General features: G+C 42.3%; 3 protein-coding genes across 3 annotated transcripts in view; 1 reads left to right on the top strand and 2 right to left on the bottom strand.

The window, feature by feature from the left end:
• The window catches only part of LOC145708379 (uncharacterized), a 70,260-nt gene that overhangs the window by 45,852 nt on the left and 7,482 nt on the right, over positions 1-16,926 (bottom strand). The window lies entirely within an intron of this gene.
• Positions 1,308-13,450, top strand: LOC145709325 (sodium channel protein type 4 subunit alpha B-like). The gene is made up of 26 exons (XM_081787005.1): positions 1,308-1,482; positions 1,810-1,939; positions 3,557-3,696; positions 4,938-5,067; positions 5,112-5,233; positions 5,279-5,459; positions 5,633-6,242; positions 6,283-6,286; positions 6,342-6,681; positions 7,101-7,322; positions 7,434-7,647; positions 7,967-8,103; positions 8,149-8,258; positions 8,695-9,027; positions 9,216-9,396; positions 9,448-9,773; positions 9,818-10,162; positions 10,259-10,529; positions 10,573-10,784; positions 10,826-11,079; positions 11,623-11,855; positions 12,035-12,480; positions 12,529-12,696; positions 12,739-12,993; positions 13,057-13,176; positions 13,226-13,450. Exons 1-26 carry the CDS (start codon positions 1,360-1,362, stop codon positions 13,433-13,435), a joined length of 5,817 nt encoding a protein of 1,938 aa, XP_081643131.1. The 5' UTR covers positions 1,308-1,359; the 3' UTR covers positions 13,436-13,450.
• Positions 14,665-16,016, bottom strand: LOC145707497 (uncharacterized). The gene has a single exon (XM_081785031.1). The coding sequence runs from the start codon at positions 16,014-16,016 to the stop codon at positions 14,724-14,726; it is 1,293 nt and encodes a 430-aa protein (XP_081641157.1). The 3' UTR covers positions 14,665-14,723.

Below are 16,926 nucleotides of genomic sequence, written 5' to 3'. Positions count from 1 at the left end.
ATTAGCAAATAGAATTGAATAAGAATCAAAAACTAGCCAAACTCACTTAGTCTAATGGGCAATTAGCGAATTGGAGCCAGGGAGGTACAGCCCCGGATCTTGAAATCGTGATCTTTTGAAATCAGCTTTTGAAAATTGTTTTGAGCAATGACAGATTTACGAACTCAATGAGGACAGTTCAGCTCCTCCAGTTAAGCGTTACTTTACTCACTTTCTTTAATTATAAATCAAAAATCACCAAATCAGAAAGATGAAATAACCGAATGAATGGTTAGTTAGACGAAAAATAGAGAAACTTTCCTTCAGACAAGACTCGGCAGCCTGTTTAGAAAACCTGAGTCAGGATCTGAAATAACCATTTTAAGGGTGTCAAATTTGGTTGCCAAAAGTTTGCCGAACTCGATGTTGACACCCTTAATCAATCTTTTTTGATTTAAATCCTTTCAAATCCTGACTCAGGTTTTTTAAACAGGTTCTCGCGCCCATTTCAGAACTCTTCTATCAGAATAAGATTAAGGGGGTTTAGGGGGTTTGTTGCGTCTGAGACTGGAAAATAATAATTCTCTGGAATTCTTTTTTATTAAAATTCTCGATAGTAAAATAAGTGTGTCGCAATTTTTAAATGAGGTGCGTGAGAAAATCGAGTCTTGAGATTCAGCGACTTACTATCTTGATTATAAAAAGGTCAGAATCGTGGCTAAAAAACCATCGAGAAAGGTCTGTTCTTCAAGAAAATCCTAGTTTACGACGATTTTTTTAGGATAACTTATAAATTATGAGCGATATCAATATTTTTATCAATCAAATCGAGATCTGGTTTTATCAATTGATGAATTCAAACTAGATGTGTTTTACGGCTTTATTATTAGTATTAGCGCCTCCTTTTTGTCAATAAAAAGAGCTTCTCTATTGAAAATCAGACGATTCTGATTCTGAATTTCAGATGCTCAGGATCTTCATTTCAGAGCACTAGTAGCAAGGGTGTCATTTTTCTCGTCTTTTTACAGTCAGAATGCTTCAATTTTTCAATGACCAAAAAAAAATTTGTAAAATTGTTAATTTTTTTCTCTTAAAATTGGGGAAGCAAAGCTAGCAAAAGGTGGCTTAAGTCCAAAAGCCTAAGTAGCAAAGCGAGTTATTCAGTGAATAGCACACAGGTCTTGATCTACTAGGGACCATCGGAGATGAATTTTTATGATTTTGGTCGTTTAAACTGGTGTGGCACGCACCAATAACCTACTTCGTCTAGCTATCTTTTTTTTCTTCTTAGCCAGATAATTGCCGAAAAACATGGCTATTTTTTGATTTTGCGAAATTTGAAAAAGAGAGAGAAGGAGAGATTTTATGATATGAGAAAAGATGAGTTTTTCGGAGGAAGGAGGCAACGTTCCGAATGCGGCGTTCTTGCAGAGGCTTGTCCAGCTGCAAGATCAGCTAAATCAAAACCAAGAAAATCTGACTCAAAATGGGGTTGAGAAAAAGGTTGAGAATTAAAAAGATAACTTCATTATCGTTGTTTTTCAAAAACCATAATGCAATATTTCTTTGTGGAATCTAGGGGGCTCTAGTCCAATAAGAAGCGACTTTTTTCTATCTCCGCCAATCAGAAAAGACTAGGGAATCTCACAAGAGCCCTAGTTAGTAAATACTAACTTCTTTTGGAAAATTAGAAATAAGGTCCATCCAAGTTATGTTATATTGATAAAAAATAAGAATGTTAACGAGCTCTTGTTAACAAGGATATCTTCTTTGAATTCTTGAATTCTTGAATAAACTTTAATTTGAACGAAGGACTAATGTTTGCTTCAGAATGCGGCTAGCATCATGAAGGATGATCGGAATCACCGGTTGTTCGACCGGCAAATGCTTGAGGAAATCAGGCAGCGCCGCGCCGATCAACAAATTCAACCGTCTCCAGAAGAGGATGGCATGTTCCAAGGAAAGGTTACAGCAAGAAACGAGGATTCTAGGGGAAATAACAGCGGCAGGTCAAGAGAGAGAGGTAGAAAATTGAAATTAATCGACGGTACGGATATTTTATTGCCCGCCGAGCGAGTGATAGATCGACCAGACTTGAGCCACGGAAAACACGGCGTTTTTACGAAAGAAACAAACTAGGTTAACTGGCTCTTTTCCCGCGACAGGACAAGCAATGGTCCATGGATAAACACGAATGTCTCGATAATACCCTTCAATCTGCCCTAGATGCTGCTAAAATAGCCATAGCAATAAATGTTTCTCAAAAGCACCGGGCACGCCTTAAAAAGACCATTTCAAGCAATAGTTACATTTACAAAGCCCAATTATTATAACACTATAAAAAAAATGGCAAAAGCAACATAAAACATAAAAAAATGGCTCGGACTCTATAATTAAATAATTTTACCCCTTGATTAAAACTTAGCTTATTGACAATAACTAATTGTAAATTCTGGGTGGACATTGGGCTTGAAAACCTGTGTTGAAGCCTGAGTCAGGGTCGTCAGAGGCCACAATGGCGATTTTCAGGACCCTGACTCAGGTTTCTACTCAGATCTTTCCCTGGTCTTAAAATAAGCGCCGTCTGTTGGGCTTAAGGAGGGGGTCGACGAGAATCGGGATTTCCGTGACCAAAAACGGGGGAAAACCTGATAAGATAGGCAAAATCTGATTTTACTGGTGGATAGAAAAGGGTTGTAAAAATCAGGCTGCGAAAACTAGAAAAAATTTTGGCCAGAAAAAATCGGTCAAAAATCCCGTCAAAGTAGGGCCATTTTCGCGAAAATGCACCAAAAATGGTCAATTTTTTTACAATTTTGTTCATTTCGACCCCTAAATCTAATTTTTATCAAATGATTTTAGGCTCAACAGATTTGGGAGAATCTGTAGATTCGAAAAATATAAGATTCATATCCTGACTATGCGTATAACTTATACGCAGAGTTGCAAATTTGCTGAGCTGAGTGAGCTGAGCTGGCTGAGTGAGCTGAGCAGTCGCTCAGCTCAGCTCAGCTCACTGATTTTCGAAAATGAATTTATCTGCTCAGCTCAGCTCAGCTCAGACAATAATCACTCAGCTCAGCTCAGCTCAGCTCAATTCTTCTCGAACATGATCTGTTCTGCTCAGCTCAGCTCAGCTCAGACAAGTATCATTCAGCTCAGCTCAGCTCAGCTCAATGATTCTAACACAATTTCAGCACTAAAAAACAGTAAAAAATAGCTCAAATCAGCTCACTCAGCTCAGCTCAGCTCTAATTAGGGTCTGCTCAGCTCAGCTCAGCTCACCTACCTTAAAAAAAGGTCTGCTCAGCTCAGCTCAGCTCAATGACCTCTGAAAATGGCCAGCTCAGCTCAGCTCAGCTCAGTGAGCTCCGAAATAGGCCAGCTCAGCTCAGCTCAGCTCAGAGAATTTCTCACTCAGCTCAGCTCAGCTCAGCTCAGCGAAAATAAAGCCAAATTTGCAACTCTGCGTATAAGCGAAATTACGATCACCCCTGAAAAAATTCTTGTCGACGCCCCCCTTAAAATAAGCGCCTTCTGTTGGGCTTAAACTGACCTGTTGTAACCTTGTTGAAAGATCCTCTTTTGGAGCTGTACCGGAAGCCCGACCCGACATTGGTAGATGGACAAAGTCTTACGACCATGTTTGGAAAATTCCCGCCTGAATTACTGGGGAAACAGATCGAAGACGTTGATTACTACTACCGTAACAAAAAGGTGAGTTTGGAAGTCGTTTTTTTGGAAAATAGAAAAGAAGGCTGCTCCTCATCATTATTCTTTAACGCGGGCGGAATTGAACTTGGAGAGGCTTTAATCTGCCTTTGAAAGTTTAATTCCGTTGTGATAGGAGAAATGTGCTCCAGGAGAAGTGCAATTGGACAAGCTTATTCCATGGCTGCGCATGAATAAATGCACAGCATCCGAGCACATGTAACACTCGCCCATTGAGAGACAGAGAGATTCTCCTCCTTTTTTTTCGCTCATTTTTTCGCGCTCCGGTCTGCTCGCGCTAATAATCAACCCGATTCTTGCACAAGACGAAAATAGCTACGTTTTCAAAATTTTTTCTAAAAAATTCCCTTCGACCTTCCATACGATGAGAGATATTTTAACATCGATTCGGCGCAAGAGGATATTACTGGATTTACTCCCGATATAGATGAAGTTAATAGAAATGAAGCCAAATATGGGGTAAGTTTCAATGTCGACAATCTAGGACGTAGGGTTAGGGTTAGGGTTAGGGTTAGGGTTAGAGTGATTTTTTGATCTTATAAGAGGAATATCAGATGGTTTGAAAGTCCCATATTTTGTAAATAAGAGCTTTTTGTGCATTAATTTTAATAAGTAATATTTTAGGACGATTATTTTACCACCAAATTCTTGAAAATTCTTTTAAAAATATTAAGGGTATCGCAACGAAATCGCTGTTTTGATTATTCGCTATCTTGATTATTGAGCTATCAATATTTGTCGAACTACTATCATAGTTGAATAGTTACTGTAATTTATTTTGCATGAATTGATGATTTTTCACATCTTTCACAAAGATTCGGACTAGTCATTCTTCTCTGAGCGTGAAATGAAAAACAAAATTCTCAAGTTCAAAAAATGATTATAGAAAATTATGGCGGCATTTGTTAAATTGTTTCTCCTTGAGGCGATCTATAATTTTAAAAAAATGGAGTCGGCGTTGTGCTATGACCAATTCCACCGTAGAGATAACAAAGAAGTATGAGCGAGCGCGCTGAGCGCAGCTCAACTAACTCAACTATTTTGAATCAGCCGCTTTTAATTGATGATGAGGTTTGCCTTTTTTTAATTACAATTTTTGAATTAGGGCTTAGTCGTTTATTTTGCTTACAAAGGGTTAAGTTCTGAATTTTAAGAATCAGAAAATCGCGCAAATCGACGACTAAACCCTTAAAAACGAAAAACTGTAATTGTAACTGTAATTTTAGACGTTCTGCGTCATCAACAGACGTTTCGGAAAGCGGTATATCAACCGCTTTTCTGCATCAAAGTCCCTTTATTTATTTTCTCCGTTCAATCCTGTTCGAAGGGCAGCAATCAAAGCTATCATCAATCCAGGTAATAAAAAACAAGCGCAAATGAACAACACTATTCTATTTCAGGCTTCGATGTTGTAATTATTCTCACCATTTTGATAAACTGCGTATTTCTTGCTCTTGATGACCCTGTAGATGAATTAGAATATGTTTTCACTGCCATTTATACCTTGGAAGTTGTCATCAAGGTAAGCCGCTCTAGAATCTTCCTGAATTTCAATCTCAAATTTCAGGTTATCGCAAAAGGATTTATTTTAAACAAATTCACCTACCTACGAGACGCATGGAACTGGTTAGATTTCATTGTCGTCGTCCTGGCTTACGTAACAATGATGACTCCAGAAATTGGAAATGTTTCCGGCCTTAGAACCTTCCGTGTCTTGCGTGCTTTCAAATCTTTATCAATCGTGCCTGGTAAGTGCAAAAGACAAAAGAAAAGCTGAAGAAACACGTGGGCTGTTTGGAATTAATTAAGGATTTATTCGGGCTTATTTAGGCGCATTTACTTATTAAAGGAAAAAGGTCATTTTCAGCAGACTTAAAATAGTGACACCCTTAATTTTGAACTTCTCACATTCGATTTTCAGGTCTGAAAACTATTGTGAACGCCCTTTTCCTATCGATGAAGCCTCTTTCTGAGGTGTTATTCATTATGGTCTTTCTGTTGATCGTGATTTCTTTGATCGGCCTGCAAGCTTACTCGGGCGTGCTGCAGCAGAAGTGCGTCCTCACCGCGCCGGCGAATATCAGCTACGACATCAGCAGTCCCGACACGCCCTTCAAGCAGTGGATCGCCGACGAGGCGAACTGGATGGACGGCGATCCGGACACGATCCTCTGCGGCAACTCGACTGGTGCCGGCCGCTGCGCAGAGGGCTACACTTGCTACGGCCACACGGGCAGCAACCCGGCCAACACTTACGGATACACTAACTATGATCACATCGGATGGGCGATGCTCTCCTCCTTCCAGCTTCTCACACTCGACTTTTGGGAGAATACTTACAACATGATCTTGCGAGCGTCGGGCGCCTGGAACGTCATCTACTTTATCCTCGTTATCCTACTTGGTCCCTTCTATCTTTTGAACTTACTCCTCGCTGTCGTCACTATGGCCTACGCCGAAGAGCATCAGAAGCAAGAAGAGCTCAAGACGATGCGCGAAAGAGCCAAGAAGAACGCAAAGAAGAAGGAACGGTTACCTAACTTTACTTCTTAGAAAACTGATTTTGCGGAGCCATGCTCTTATATTTTGAATTTTCATTATTTTAATTGATTACGTAACCTATTAAAAAGGCTTTAAAACGACTGAAGCAGCTGAAACAGGCTGAAGAAGCCGACGGCAGAGGTAGCCAGCTGTGGGCAGCCACAATCGCATCGACCAGAATCGGTCTCGGCGTTGGTATCAGCTCAAGAACTAATTCAGGCGCAGCAAGTCCAGATGATGAGGATGGTGGAAGTGTCGTTATCGCTATGAAGCGAGACGAGTCACCCGGTGGCGCGGGTGGCGCGTACGGTGGGTCGAGCCTCGGCGAGTCCGAAGCTGTCAGCGCGCAGCCGCAGTCGGCTTCGACCCCACCAGCCACTTCGCACGCCCATCAACTGAGTCCACAAGATTCGATCGAGATGGATGAAAGTAAGTATCTGACTCAGTCACTCCGAGCGGGCGATTTCTCTTCCTGGAAACGGGTCTTCGCGGTGACTTTTTTTTATAGCTAGAAGTAGTAAAATCATCAATTAACAAAATGCACGCAAATCCGAGTCGCAGTCAATTAGGACAGCTACTGTTCCATTTGATTTCAAGCAAAATCAAAGCTCGCTAACGCTTAGTTCACGAAAACCAATCAGTTTCGTGAGCTCTGACTGTAACAGTAATGCACTTCAAATCTCGATCATCGTAGATTTCAAGAAGATTTCAACTTACTTCATTTACAATTAGACCTGAAATCTTCCAAAATTTCCAAAAGTCAAAAGTAGCTAAAAACCAGCGAAAAAATTCCCGAATTTTTCCCAATCTTCCCAAAACTCTAACCAATACTAAATCATCCCTTCCAGGCCCCGACGAGCAGTTTATCAAAAAGCTAAAGATCGCCAACGAATGGTTCAACAAGACTTTCTGCGACTGGCAGTGTCCAACTGGCTTTATCCGATTCCAGCAGCGACTGGAGAGCATCATCAGCAAGAAAGCATTCGACGTGATGATCGTCCTTTGCATCGTTACCAACACCATCTTCTTGGCTGCCGATCATCACGACGCGGATCAAGATCTCAAGGAAGGTTTTTTTTTCTATTTTAAATTATGGAATATTGATCAGAAATAACACGAGGCAAGAAGACAGGAATAAATTAAACTGAAATGATAACCCTTAAAAAACCTTTGTAAGAACATCTTGACTCTCGGCAATTCCATCTTCACCTACATCTTCGTCTGCGAAGCTATCTTGAAGATTACCTCTTATGGCTTCTTTACGTACTTGAAGGACCCGTGGAACACTTTTGATTTCATCATCGTTGTCATTTCTGTTTCCGATGTGATTCTGGCCATGCGAAGTGTCGATGAAGGCTCTCAGCAATCCGGACTCAATGTTCTTCGAACCCTTCGGTAAGCTAACCCTTCTGTATCCTACATATTCGATGTAAAATGACCTTGAATATCGTTCGGGCTACAACTGTACCAAAAATCAAACAGAGCAATTTCGCCGATTTTTCGGAAAAATTGACATGAAAAGCCCCTTATTTAAAATTTAAATCTTTTATCATCTATCATTGTCGCGAAATTTTATCTTTTCTTCGAAAGTAATTTCATTTTCGACCGTTTGTTGGTATCCTTAATTGTTGCCTTTAATTTCTCGCCATTAAAACGAGTCAGACAAGACGTCACCATCGGCGTAATTGGCAACTTGAGATAACATGACATTCAGATTGCTGCGTGTCTTCCGACTTGCTCAAATGTGGAAGACAATGGGCCGCTTGCTTTCTATCATCTACAAATCCATTATGGATGTTGGATACTTGACGCTTGTTTTATTCATCGTTCTCTACATTTTCGCGGTCATCGGTAATTAGTTCTTTTTTCGTAATTGTCGGTAACCGCGATTGATAGGAAAGCAGTGCTTCGCGGATAAGTACAATGATATCGACAAGTTGAGTGAAATTGACATGGATCAGGCGCCCAAATGGAACTTTACCGATTTTGTCTTCTCTTTCCTGATGGTAAGTCTGATCAGGCCAGACGTGATTTTGAGCAGACTTGTCTTCGTGAACTTTGATAGAGACCCCTTTAATTTATGGGGAGGTGTCTGGAACCGACAACAAAATTTCGACAAATTTTGCGTGGAAATTTTCAACCAATCAGAAGCCTGGATTCGGCAAACTGGCCAATCAGCAGCCGAGTAGCCGCCTACGCAAAATTCGTCGAAATTTTTTTAACCTAACCCTAACCCTTTAGGTATTTTCTAAGGGTGTCACTTTGTTAAGTTTTTTCTTCAAGGCTTCCCTATTAATTATGATAATAAACAAGATAACTCTGGTCCAATTTCCTGACAACAGTTTGAAAGAAAGAGACAAGTTGGTGACCAATTAGGCTTTAAAAAAATGAATAAATATTTATGCTTCTCAATCACGAGCAGCGTTTTAATGAGATTTTCAGGTTTTCCGCGTCCTCTGTGGAGAGTGGGTCGAGCCACTTTGGGATTGTATGAAGCTCGCTGATCCGGCCACCTGTATTCCCTTCTTCTTGCTGATCACATTTGTCGCTAATTTCATGGTCTTCAACCTTTTCGTCGCCATCTTGCTCGAGGCTTTCAACATCGACGAGCTCAACAAAGACGACAAGAAGACCGCCTCCGCGAAGAAGCAAATCTTCGACGGAATCAAGCGCATCGGAAGCAGAGTCAAAAACACCATTCCGACTAGTTTGCGAAAATCGAAACGAAAGGATACCGCGGAGACCAACGGAGTCCATGTTCAACCAGCCACCAATGTAAGAAATTGAGCCAAAGAACTAGAAATTCAAGAGTAATTCCTCCGGTTTTGTCCTTTTGGAGCTTTGCGATTTTAGTAGAATTGACGACGAGGCCTTTATAATGTGCGAAATCATCATTTTTCAAAGCTCATTTATGAGATTTAATGATGAATGATAGTTGACCAGGTTTGATATTTTTAATTCAGGCGGAGTATTTGACCGAAAATGGAAACGATACTTCTGCGATGCAACTTGAGGATATGGGCGGCAACTCAGCTGTAGTGATGTCAGAAACTGAATACCGCAGCCGCAACAACCGCGACGAGAATAGCCTGAGCATCACCAACGATCGAAAGTGCTCGTACGCCTCGGTTGACATGCTCATTGGTAATTAACTCGCTATCGTTGTTGATTGCGACTTTTAATGAATCAATTCAGATGGCATTGGCAATCGCGAGGACGAGCCCAAGACAAAGAAACAAAAAGTCGACTTCGAAAACGACCAAGCTCGTAAAATGCGCCTCGAGGAAGAGCTCAAGAACATCGAGCCGCCGAGCTGCGGGCCCAGCTGGAAGAGCTGCGACGAAAGCTGCTGCTACACGAGCTCGCTGGGCAAGAGCTGGCACAAGTTCCGCGCTGGAGTCTATTTTGTCGCCAAACATCCTTATTTCGAAGGTTTCATCCTTTTCCTCATCGCTGCCTCGACTGTCTGCCTGACGCTAGAAGACAAGAACCTCAATGATGGAAAGAATGGCGCTCTCAAGGTCTGATTTTAACGAATTTGATCAATGTAAATAATTTAATTCAGGAAATTCTCGACTGCCTGGAGCTTATTTTCGCCGTTTTGTTCACCATGGAAATGGGCATGAAATGGGTTGGCTTTGGTCTTTGGGAATATTTCACCTCTTTCTGGACGGTGCTTGATTTCATCATCGTGTGCATCAGTTGGGTCGGCATTGGTGCTAATGCTTCAGGTGTCACTTCGCTGCGATCTATGCGAACGTTGAGAGCCCTCCGACCGCTGAGAGCGATCTCGAGATGGGAAGGAATGCGAGTCGTTGTCAACGCGCTCATCCACTGCATTCCCGCAATCGGAAACGTCATCACTGTCTGCATTCTATTCTGGCTCGTGTTTGGAATCATGGGCGTTCAGGTACATTAATTTTAACTCCCGTCTGTGCCTGCGTCTCAATCGCTTGCGCGAAAAATGTTAACAGAAAAAATATAAATAACTAAAACTCGTTTCTAGTTCTTCGCTGGAAAGTTTTTCTTCTGCGGATTCACGGAAAACCATGACGCTGCTCACGAACGAGTGGAAGGAAACTTCACCTTCAGTTCGATGGATTTCGATGGTTGTGATTCGGCAAAATGCACGATCGACCACGTCCAGCGAAGTGAAATCTGCGGCCTCGATGGAAAAGGAAACATGACCACGATTTCGACGATTCTTGCGAACCATCTTGGCAAGTCGATCAAGCTCAATGATGATGGTACTCCGCAGCTGCATCAAGGAACGCTAGGTGAGTTATTGATCCAAGAGACTTTTTATAAAAGAGAATGTAGACTTCTGTCAGCGAGACTACGATGTGGATGAGGAGGAGTTATCATTTGGAGAAGTCGAATGGGTAGACCAGTGCTTGGTCTGGGCCTATGCCACAAAGAGCAAGCCTCAGGATGGCGTCGACGAAGTTGCTTTCCCGAAAGGACAGCTCGAGTGGAGCAAACCTGGAATCCACTTTGACAACTCCGCCATGGCCATGCTTGCGCTCCTACAGGTAGATTTTAAAGAAATAATATCATTTTCTCAACATTCCAGGTGGCAACGTTCGAAGGTTGGATGGAAGTTATGGAAGCTGCAACTGATTCCCGCGAGGTCGGACAGCAACCTTCTCGCGACGCTAACAAATCTGCTTATTGGTATTTTATGATCTTCATTCTTGTTGGTGCATTCTTCATTCTCAACCTCATTGTTGGTGTCATTATCGAATCATTCCAAACGTTGAAGAAAAAGAAAGGAAGCACTTCGGCGTGTGATACAATCATGACCCCAGAACAGAAAAAATATGTCAAGTAAGGCCCATTCTCCCGAACCCAGGCGATTATCAACCATAAATCTTTAAACTTGGCAAATGAACGACACGGTCTATTCTGAGCGAATTTGAAATTTTCGTCTTCATAAAACTTATAATAAATTTTAAATTAGAATTTTTCTTAATGTTTTAGCAAAAATTGCCAGAATTGAAAACAAGGAAGACTAATCGAGATGGTCATTTTAGTCCGAAAAGTCAATTTCGAGGCACTAGAAAAAATAAACGAGGAGATTATCAGGCGCATTAACTTGAACTCCCTTTATCTTGAAATCTATTCTTCATAGAATCATAAACGACCTTCGAAAGAGGGCGAGTTTGTGTGGCAGTGGACATGGCATACGTACACTAAAATTGTACAAAGTAGCCCGCAATAATTTATGCCCAGTATCGTTGGCGATTAACACTTGGGAGTGGTGATCCGAGAATGTAAATCAAGAGGTCGCTCTTTTCGCAAATTAGTAATTTCCAACTCCAATGACCTTTACTTCCTCTTTACTTTCGCCTGACTCACGCTTCTTTCCAGCACGATGCAGACGCTCTTCTCCACCAAGCCGAAGAAGCACGCGCCCAAGCCCCACAATCACTTCCAAAAGATGGTTTACGACATCGTCTGCAAGCCGTACTTTGAAATCTGCGTCTTTGGCTTGATCTGTCTCAATATGCTCGTGCTCGCCTGTGAGCACTACGGAATGAGCAAGGAATGGGCCGATGGTCTCAGACTCGCTGACATCGTCTTTACCATCATTTTCCTTCTTGGTAAGTTGCTCGTGGAAAATTGCCTTTTGGCTTTCCTAATTTCGATAACGACATTCTGCTACCACCATAAATGTATATTTATGATAGTATCAAGTTTGTTTTATGTGTATGAAACCGGTAGACTAGCTTCACTACCGCCGTCGTTAAACTCGACTTCATCTTTTCATCTCGCTGTTTAGAGTGCGCTATAAAAATTATTGGATTGCGCGCTTACTACTTCCGCGATCACTTCAACAACTTCGATTTCATCGTCATCATGCTTTCCTCGATCGGCATCATCCTTGAGCAATTCCTCGACTTCTTCATTTCGCCCACTTTGCTGCGGGTCGTCCGAGTCTTCCGTATTTTCCGCGTGTTGAGGGTCATCAAAGCGGCGCGAGGAATTCGCCGATTGATGATCACGCTCCTGACCTCGATCCCCGCCCTGCTCAATATCGCCGTTCTTCTCTTCCTCGGCATGGTGATCTTCGCCATCCTTGGCATGTCCTCCTTCATGCACGTGAAGAAGCGAGACGCGCTCAACGACATGGTCAACTTCGAGACCTTCCCCAACTCAATGCTGCTGCTCTTCCGCCTCATGACCTCTGCCGGCTGGAACGATATCCTTGACCCTTTGATGAACGATGTAAGTTTCGCATATTGTCGATTTCCTATAGCTCAACAATCTCTTTAGCACGATTGCATCGCGCCCAACAGCGCGGCGGAAGGCGACCCTGGCAACTGCGGAAGCCCCTCCAAAGCAATCATCTTCTTCATTTCCTACATTATCATCATCTTCTTAATTATTATTAACATGTACATTGCGGTCATTCTCGAGCGATTTGATGAAATCTTCACTCAGGTACAAGCCGATTCTTTTGTCAAATTTTACTTCTAACTTCAGGAGAGCGTCGGAATCGTCGACGAAGACTACGAGTTCTTCTACAATGTCTGGGGTAAATATGACCCGAAGGCAACGCAGTTCGTGGACGTTCATCTGATGTCAGACTTGCTCCATGAGCTTCCGAAACCGTTCAAAGTCAAAAAGCCAAATGAAATCAAAATCGCGGCGCTACAGCTGCCCGTCATGGACGGTGGAAGAATCCACTGTCTGGACGTGCTTTATGCGCTTACAAAGCGTCTTTTAGGAGACATAGAGGTAAGTTCTCGGACATCTAGAATTATCAAATTCCAGAATTTCTCTTCTCTATTTTTGCTTCAGGTGAAGAAAGAAATGCTTGAAGATGTGCAGCGAAAGTTGGAGAAGGTGTTCCCCAACAGGAGAAAACTGTTCCCAGTGACAACCACTCTCGAAATCAGACAAGAACTCAAGGCCGCGACGGTAAGCTTTTGGCTCTCTCGAGTTTTATAACGATCTTCGTTTCCCCCAGGTGATCCAGCGTGCTTACCGAGCTTGGCATGACCGTGTCAGTCGGGCGAAAGTGAACGCCTTGTCGATACCCGTGGCGAACGTCTCGCAGACCGCCTCCGTGCCATCCAAAGCGCTAGTGTTCGAGTCCGAGCTGCTCGAGCCGCTGAATCCTCTACGAGAAGTTGCGGAGCGCGACCAATTCGAAAGGAACGGCGTTTCTCAAATTTAAGCTCTGAAAAACTAATAAAATGCATGAAAGTGATTGAAATGCCGTGTGCAGCTAACCAAGTGAGTGATCCCCAGTGCGTACGATCGAAACGCGCCACAGGCCCAATCTGATTGAGCTGGAGGCAGTTATCGAAGAGATCGACCGTTCACTATCCAACCCAAATGCCCAAACATGCTCTCAAGCCAACATGCCCGTCCCGACCTCTGAAACAACAACCACAAGCGAGTCCGATTGTGGATCCGCTTACGACTCCGCTTCAGCCGTCGAGTCCGCGTCCGACGTCGTCTCTTGCGCTTCTCTAAGGAGCTCTCAAGCTGGGGAAAGCTCATCCACCCAATTTTCTTAAAAACCAAGTTCACTGTTGCTTTTCTGTTCATTCAGCCTCAACCCTACTGGATCCAAACAAACTTCACCACATCAAACACAAACAAACAAAACCTTGTTTGAAACACTGTTTGAAACACGATTTCAAACATTGTTTAAAACAAACAAGCACACTTTGTTTGAAACATTGTTTGAAACACTGTTAGAAACGCTGTTTGAAACGTTGTTTTAAACATTGTTTGAAACAAACAAACACACCACCGATTTCACAGATCAACCTTCAAATAGTTAATTTCAAATACTTTGTAATTATAAAACGTGCCTTAATGTTGCCTCTAAATATTGTACAGTATGTTTAACTGAGTATAAAAAACACAGTCGACCCTCGGAGTCCTTCTCTAACTTAAATAAAGTGCGAAAAATCCTATTCTCTCAGAAAATAAATTGTAAAAAGCAAAATAAAATCGATTCTTGTTATTTTTTCACTTTGCAGGAAAACTTTCTAGATATGATTTTCGAAAACCATAATTCGCTTTCAATATAAGCTGAATAAAAATTTTCTATCTTTCGCTATTCATTGATAATCAGAAATTAAGCTTATCATTTAGTCGTAGAATTTGCTCACGAATAAAAGTATCCATATCATCTAACATAACTTCGCAAAAATATAATTCGCAGGAGAAAGAAGTTACAGTTACTCATAAATAACACTGTCGATCCAGGTTCGGACCCGAGCAACGCTCGCGTATCCGCTAGGTGCCCCAATTCGACAATCGCTGCTCGCCCAGGATGCAACCCCGGCCATCGTGGCTCTCCCTTGCTCGTCTTCGCAGATTAGTGGGCCGCCAGAGTCACCGTTGCAAGCAGAAGCCCGGCCGCCGTAACCAACACAGAGGGTCAAAGAATCTATCAGAACAGAGTATTGGCCGCACTTTTTTTTCGAGCTCATAAACTATTTCTTGTTTTACGGCGAAATAAAACAGTTAAAATTAAAGACTTTTGCCTGAGAAAAAAATTGAAAATAAGCCCGTTCCTGATTACCATCAGCGATCTTGAGTTCTGCTTCTTGCAGCTTTTCGTGATACTCAACCGGGTTGGCTTTGATTCTCCCCCAGCCGGCGATTTTGCAGTGTTCGTTTGAGAAGACTTGGTTCAGCCGAGGCAAGCAAATTGGCCGTATTCTTTCGTTGAAAGAAATCGCGCTTTCGCTTTTGACAAGCTCATAATCGTAAGTCCAAGTTTTAAAACGCGTCTGCGCAGCTTTCGGGTGACGCTTAGTTAGCTCAATCTTGCGCACTTCTGCGCTAATCGAGCTGCTTCGACTGACCGTTCCAAAAACTAGCTGATCGGTAGTTTCGACTTTGCAGTGAGCAGCAGTGAGGATCCAGCGAGAGTTGAGCAATCCCCCGCCGCAGAAATGAAATCCACTTTTTGTTCGAATCGACACAAGCCAGGGATGCTTTTCGGCGGTGTTGACGGATTGTCCGCCAGCGACGATGCTTGTAGCGCTGAAATTTGTGAAGCTGGAAGAAAGCTCGACCAATGAGCCAGATAGTGTTCGATTGTCATCTTCTATTTCTTGGCCAGAGACGAGGAAATGAATCTGCAAATCGTCGAAAGAAGAAGAATCGTCGATCGAAGATTTCGTTTCTGAAATTTGTTGAGCTGAAAAGACGGACACTCCGCATTCGATTTTCGCTGCTGCTGTTTTTGTTACTGTCGTTATTGTTGTTGGAGTTGGAATTGGGCAATTGGTTGCGAAAATCCACTTTCTGTTGCAGAAAAGCCATCGTTTATAGGATTTAATTGGTGGAGCCGCTGTCGTTGTCGTAGTCATTGTTGTCGTAGTTGTAGTAGTAGTTGTTGTTGATGTTTTCCTCCTTGTTGTCGTTTTCTGAAAAGGACATTTTTCGCCAAAAAACCACCTTCCATTGCATATTTGCCATCTTGATCCTGATCCTGATCGAGTTGTCGTTGTCGTCGTGCAAGTGGTTGTTGTTGTCTTCGTGGTCGTTCTTTGCTGACTAGATTTTGCCGGACATTTGAAGCCGTACAACCATCTTCCACTGCATTTTAACCAGCGAGACTTGGGAGCTTTTGTCGATTGAGTTCGAGAAACCGTGATTGTCGTTGTTGTTGGAATTTGCGAAAGCGATGGCTCGTTGGAATCGAAAGTCTCATTTTCTATCTCTTCTTGTGGGACTATGTAAATGCCCACAATAAAATGAAGCAGCGGAAAAAGTCGCGAAAAAATCATCGTGGAAAAATGACTCTGAAGAATCCCATGCACAGCAATTGCCTTATAAATGCTCATAACGGGATCGGACGCATCCACTTGATTAATTTTTCTAACGCGATTTTACACCGAAATTCAAGCCGGAACGATCATTAGTTGTGACGGTTACGCTTTCAGTCAAAGAAATTGCGCCGCTAATTCCTTGCACTTGCTTTTATTTCCATTTTTTGACAATTAGACCCTGATGTTTCTATTTGGTAGCTTCAGCATGGAACTTTCTCTAGTTCCGACTTTCTCTAGAATTTTTCCAATTAGTTTTGAAACTCGAAAAAAGGAAGCAGAACAGAGTATGGAGCCTTTTCCGTTCAGTGATCTTCCTTGGCTAGTAAAACAGTATGTCTGGCAGTGCCTGGACAGTAAAGACTGCTTCGGCGAAAAAATGGCCTTAGGTTAGTTTATTATTATAAAACTATTATTCGACAAACAATTAAGGCTTGGCTGAGCCACAACTGAAAGCGGCGATGAAACATTGGACTGTCCGGAACTTAAGTTTATTTGCAATAATCAAGTGCGGGATACTCTACAATGCTGAATTGAGCGAAGAACTACTGGAGATGCTCTTAAAGTAAATTGATATTTTTGACTTTTTGATTTGGTAATGAATAATTCAGAATGAAATCTACGATGGGGAATCGTGAGCGAGACAACTACCAGATCAAGAGGGGGTCCCTACGAATGTGGACAACCGTTAGTCCTCGAGAATATTGCTAAATCGTGGTCTTAGAGATTTGTTCATATTCGTAGGGACCCCCTCTTGTAGCTTATTCACGAACCGTTATTCACCGCTCAAGTCATTCGCAACAGATTTTTTGGCAACAAGACAAATTGTGAAAAAATAAAGACGATTGGAAGATTCCTGCAATTCGACGCG

This window comes from Oikopleura dioica, chromosome XSR (assembly GCF_907165135.1).
Source record: "Oikopleura dioica chromosome XSR, OKI2018_I68_1.0, whole genome shotgun sequence".
NCBI classification, from domain to species: Eukaryota; Metazoa; Chordata; class Appendicularia; order Copelata; family Oikopleuridae; genus Oikopleura; species Oikopleura dioica.
The sequence above is the reverse complement of the archived record's forward strand: the minus strand, read 5'-3'. Positions and strand labels throughout refer to the sequence as shown.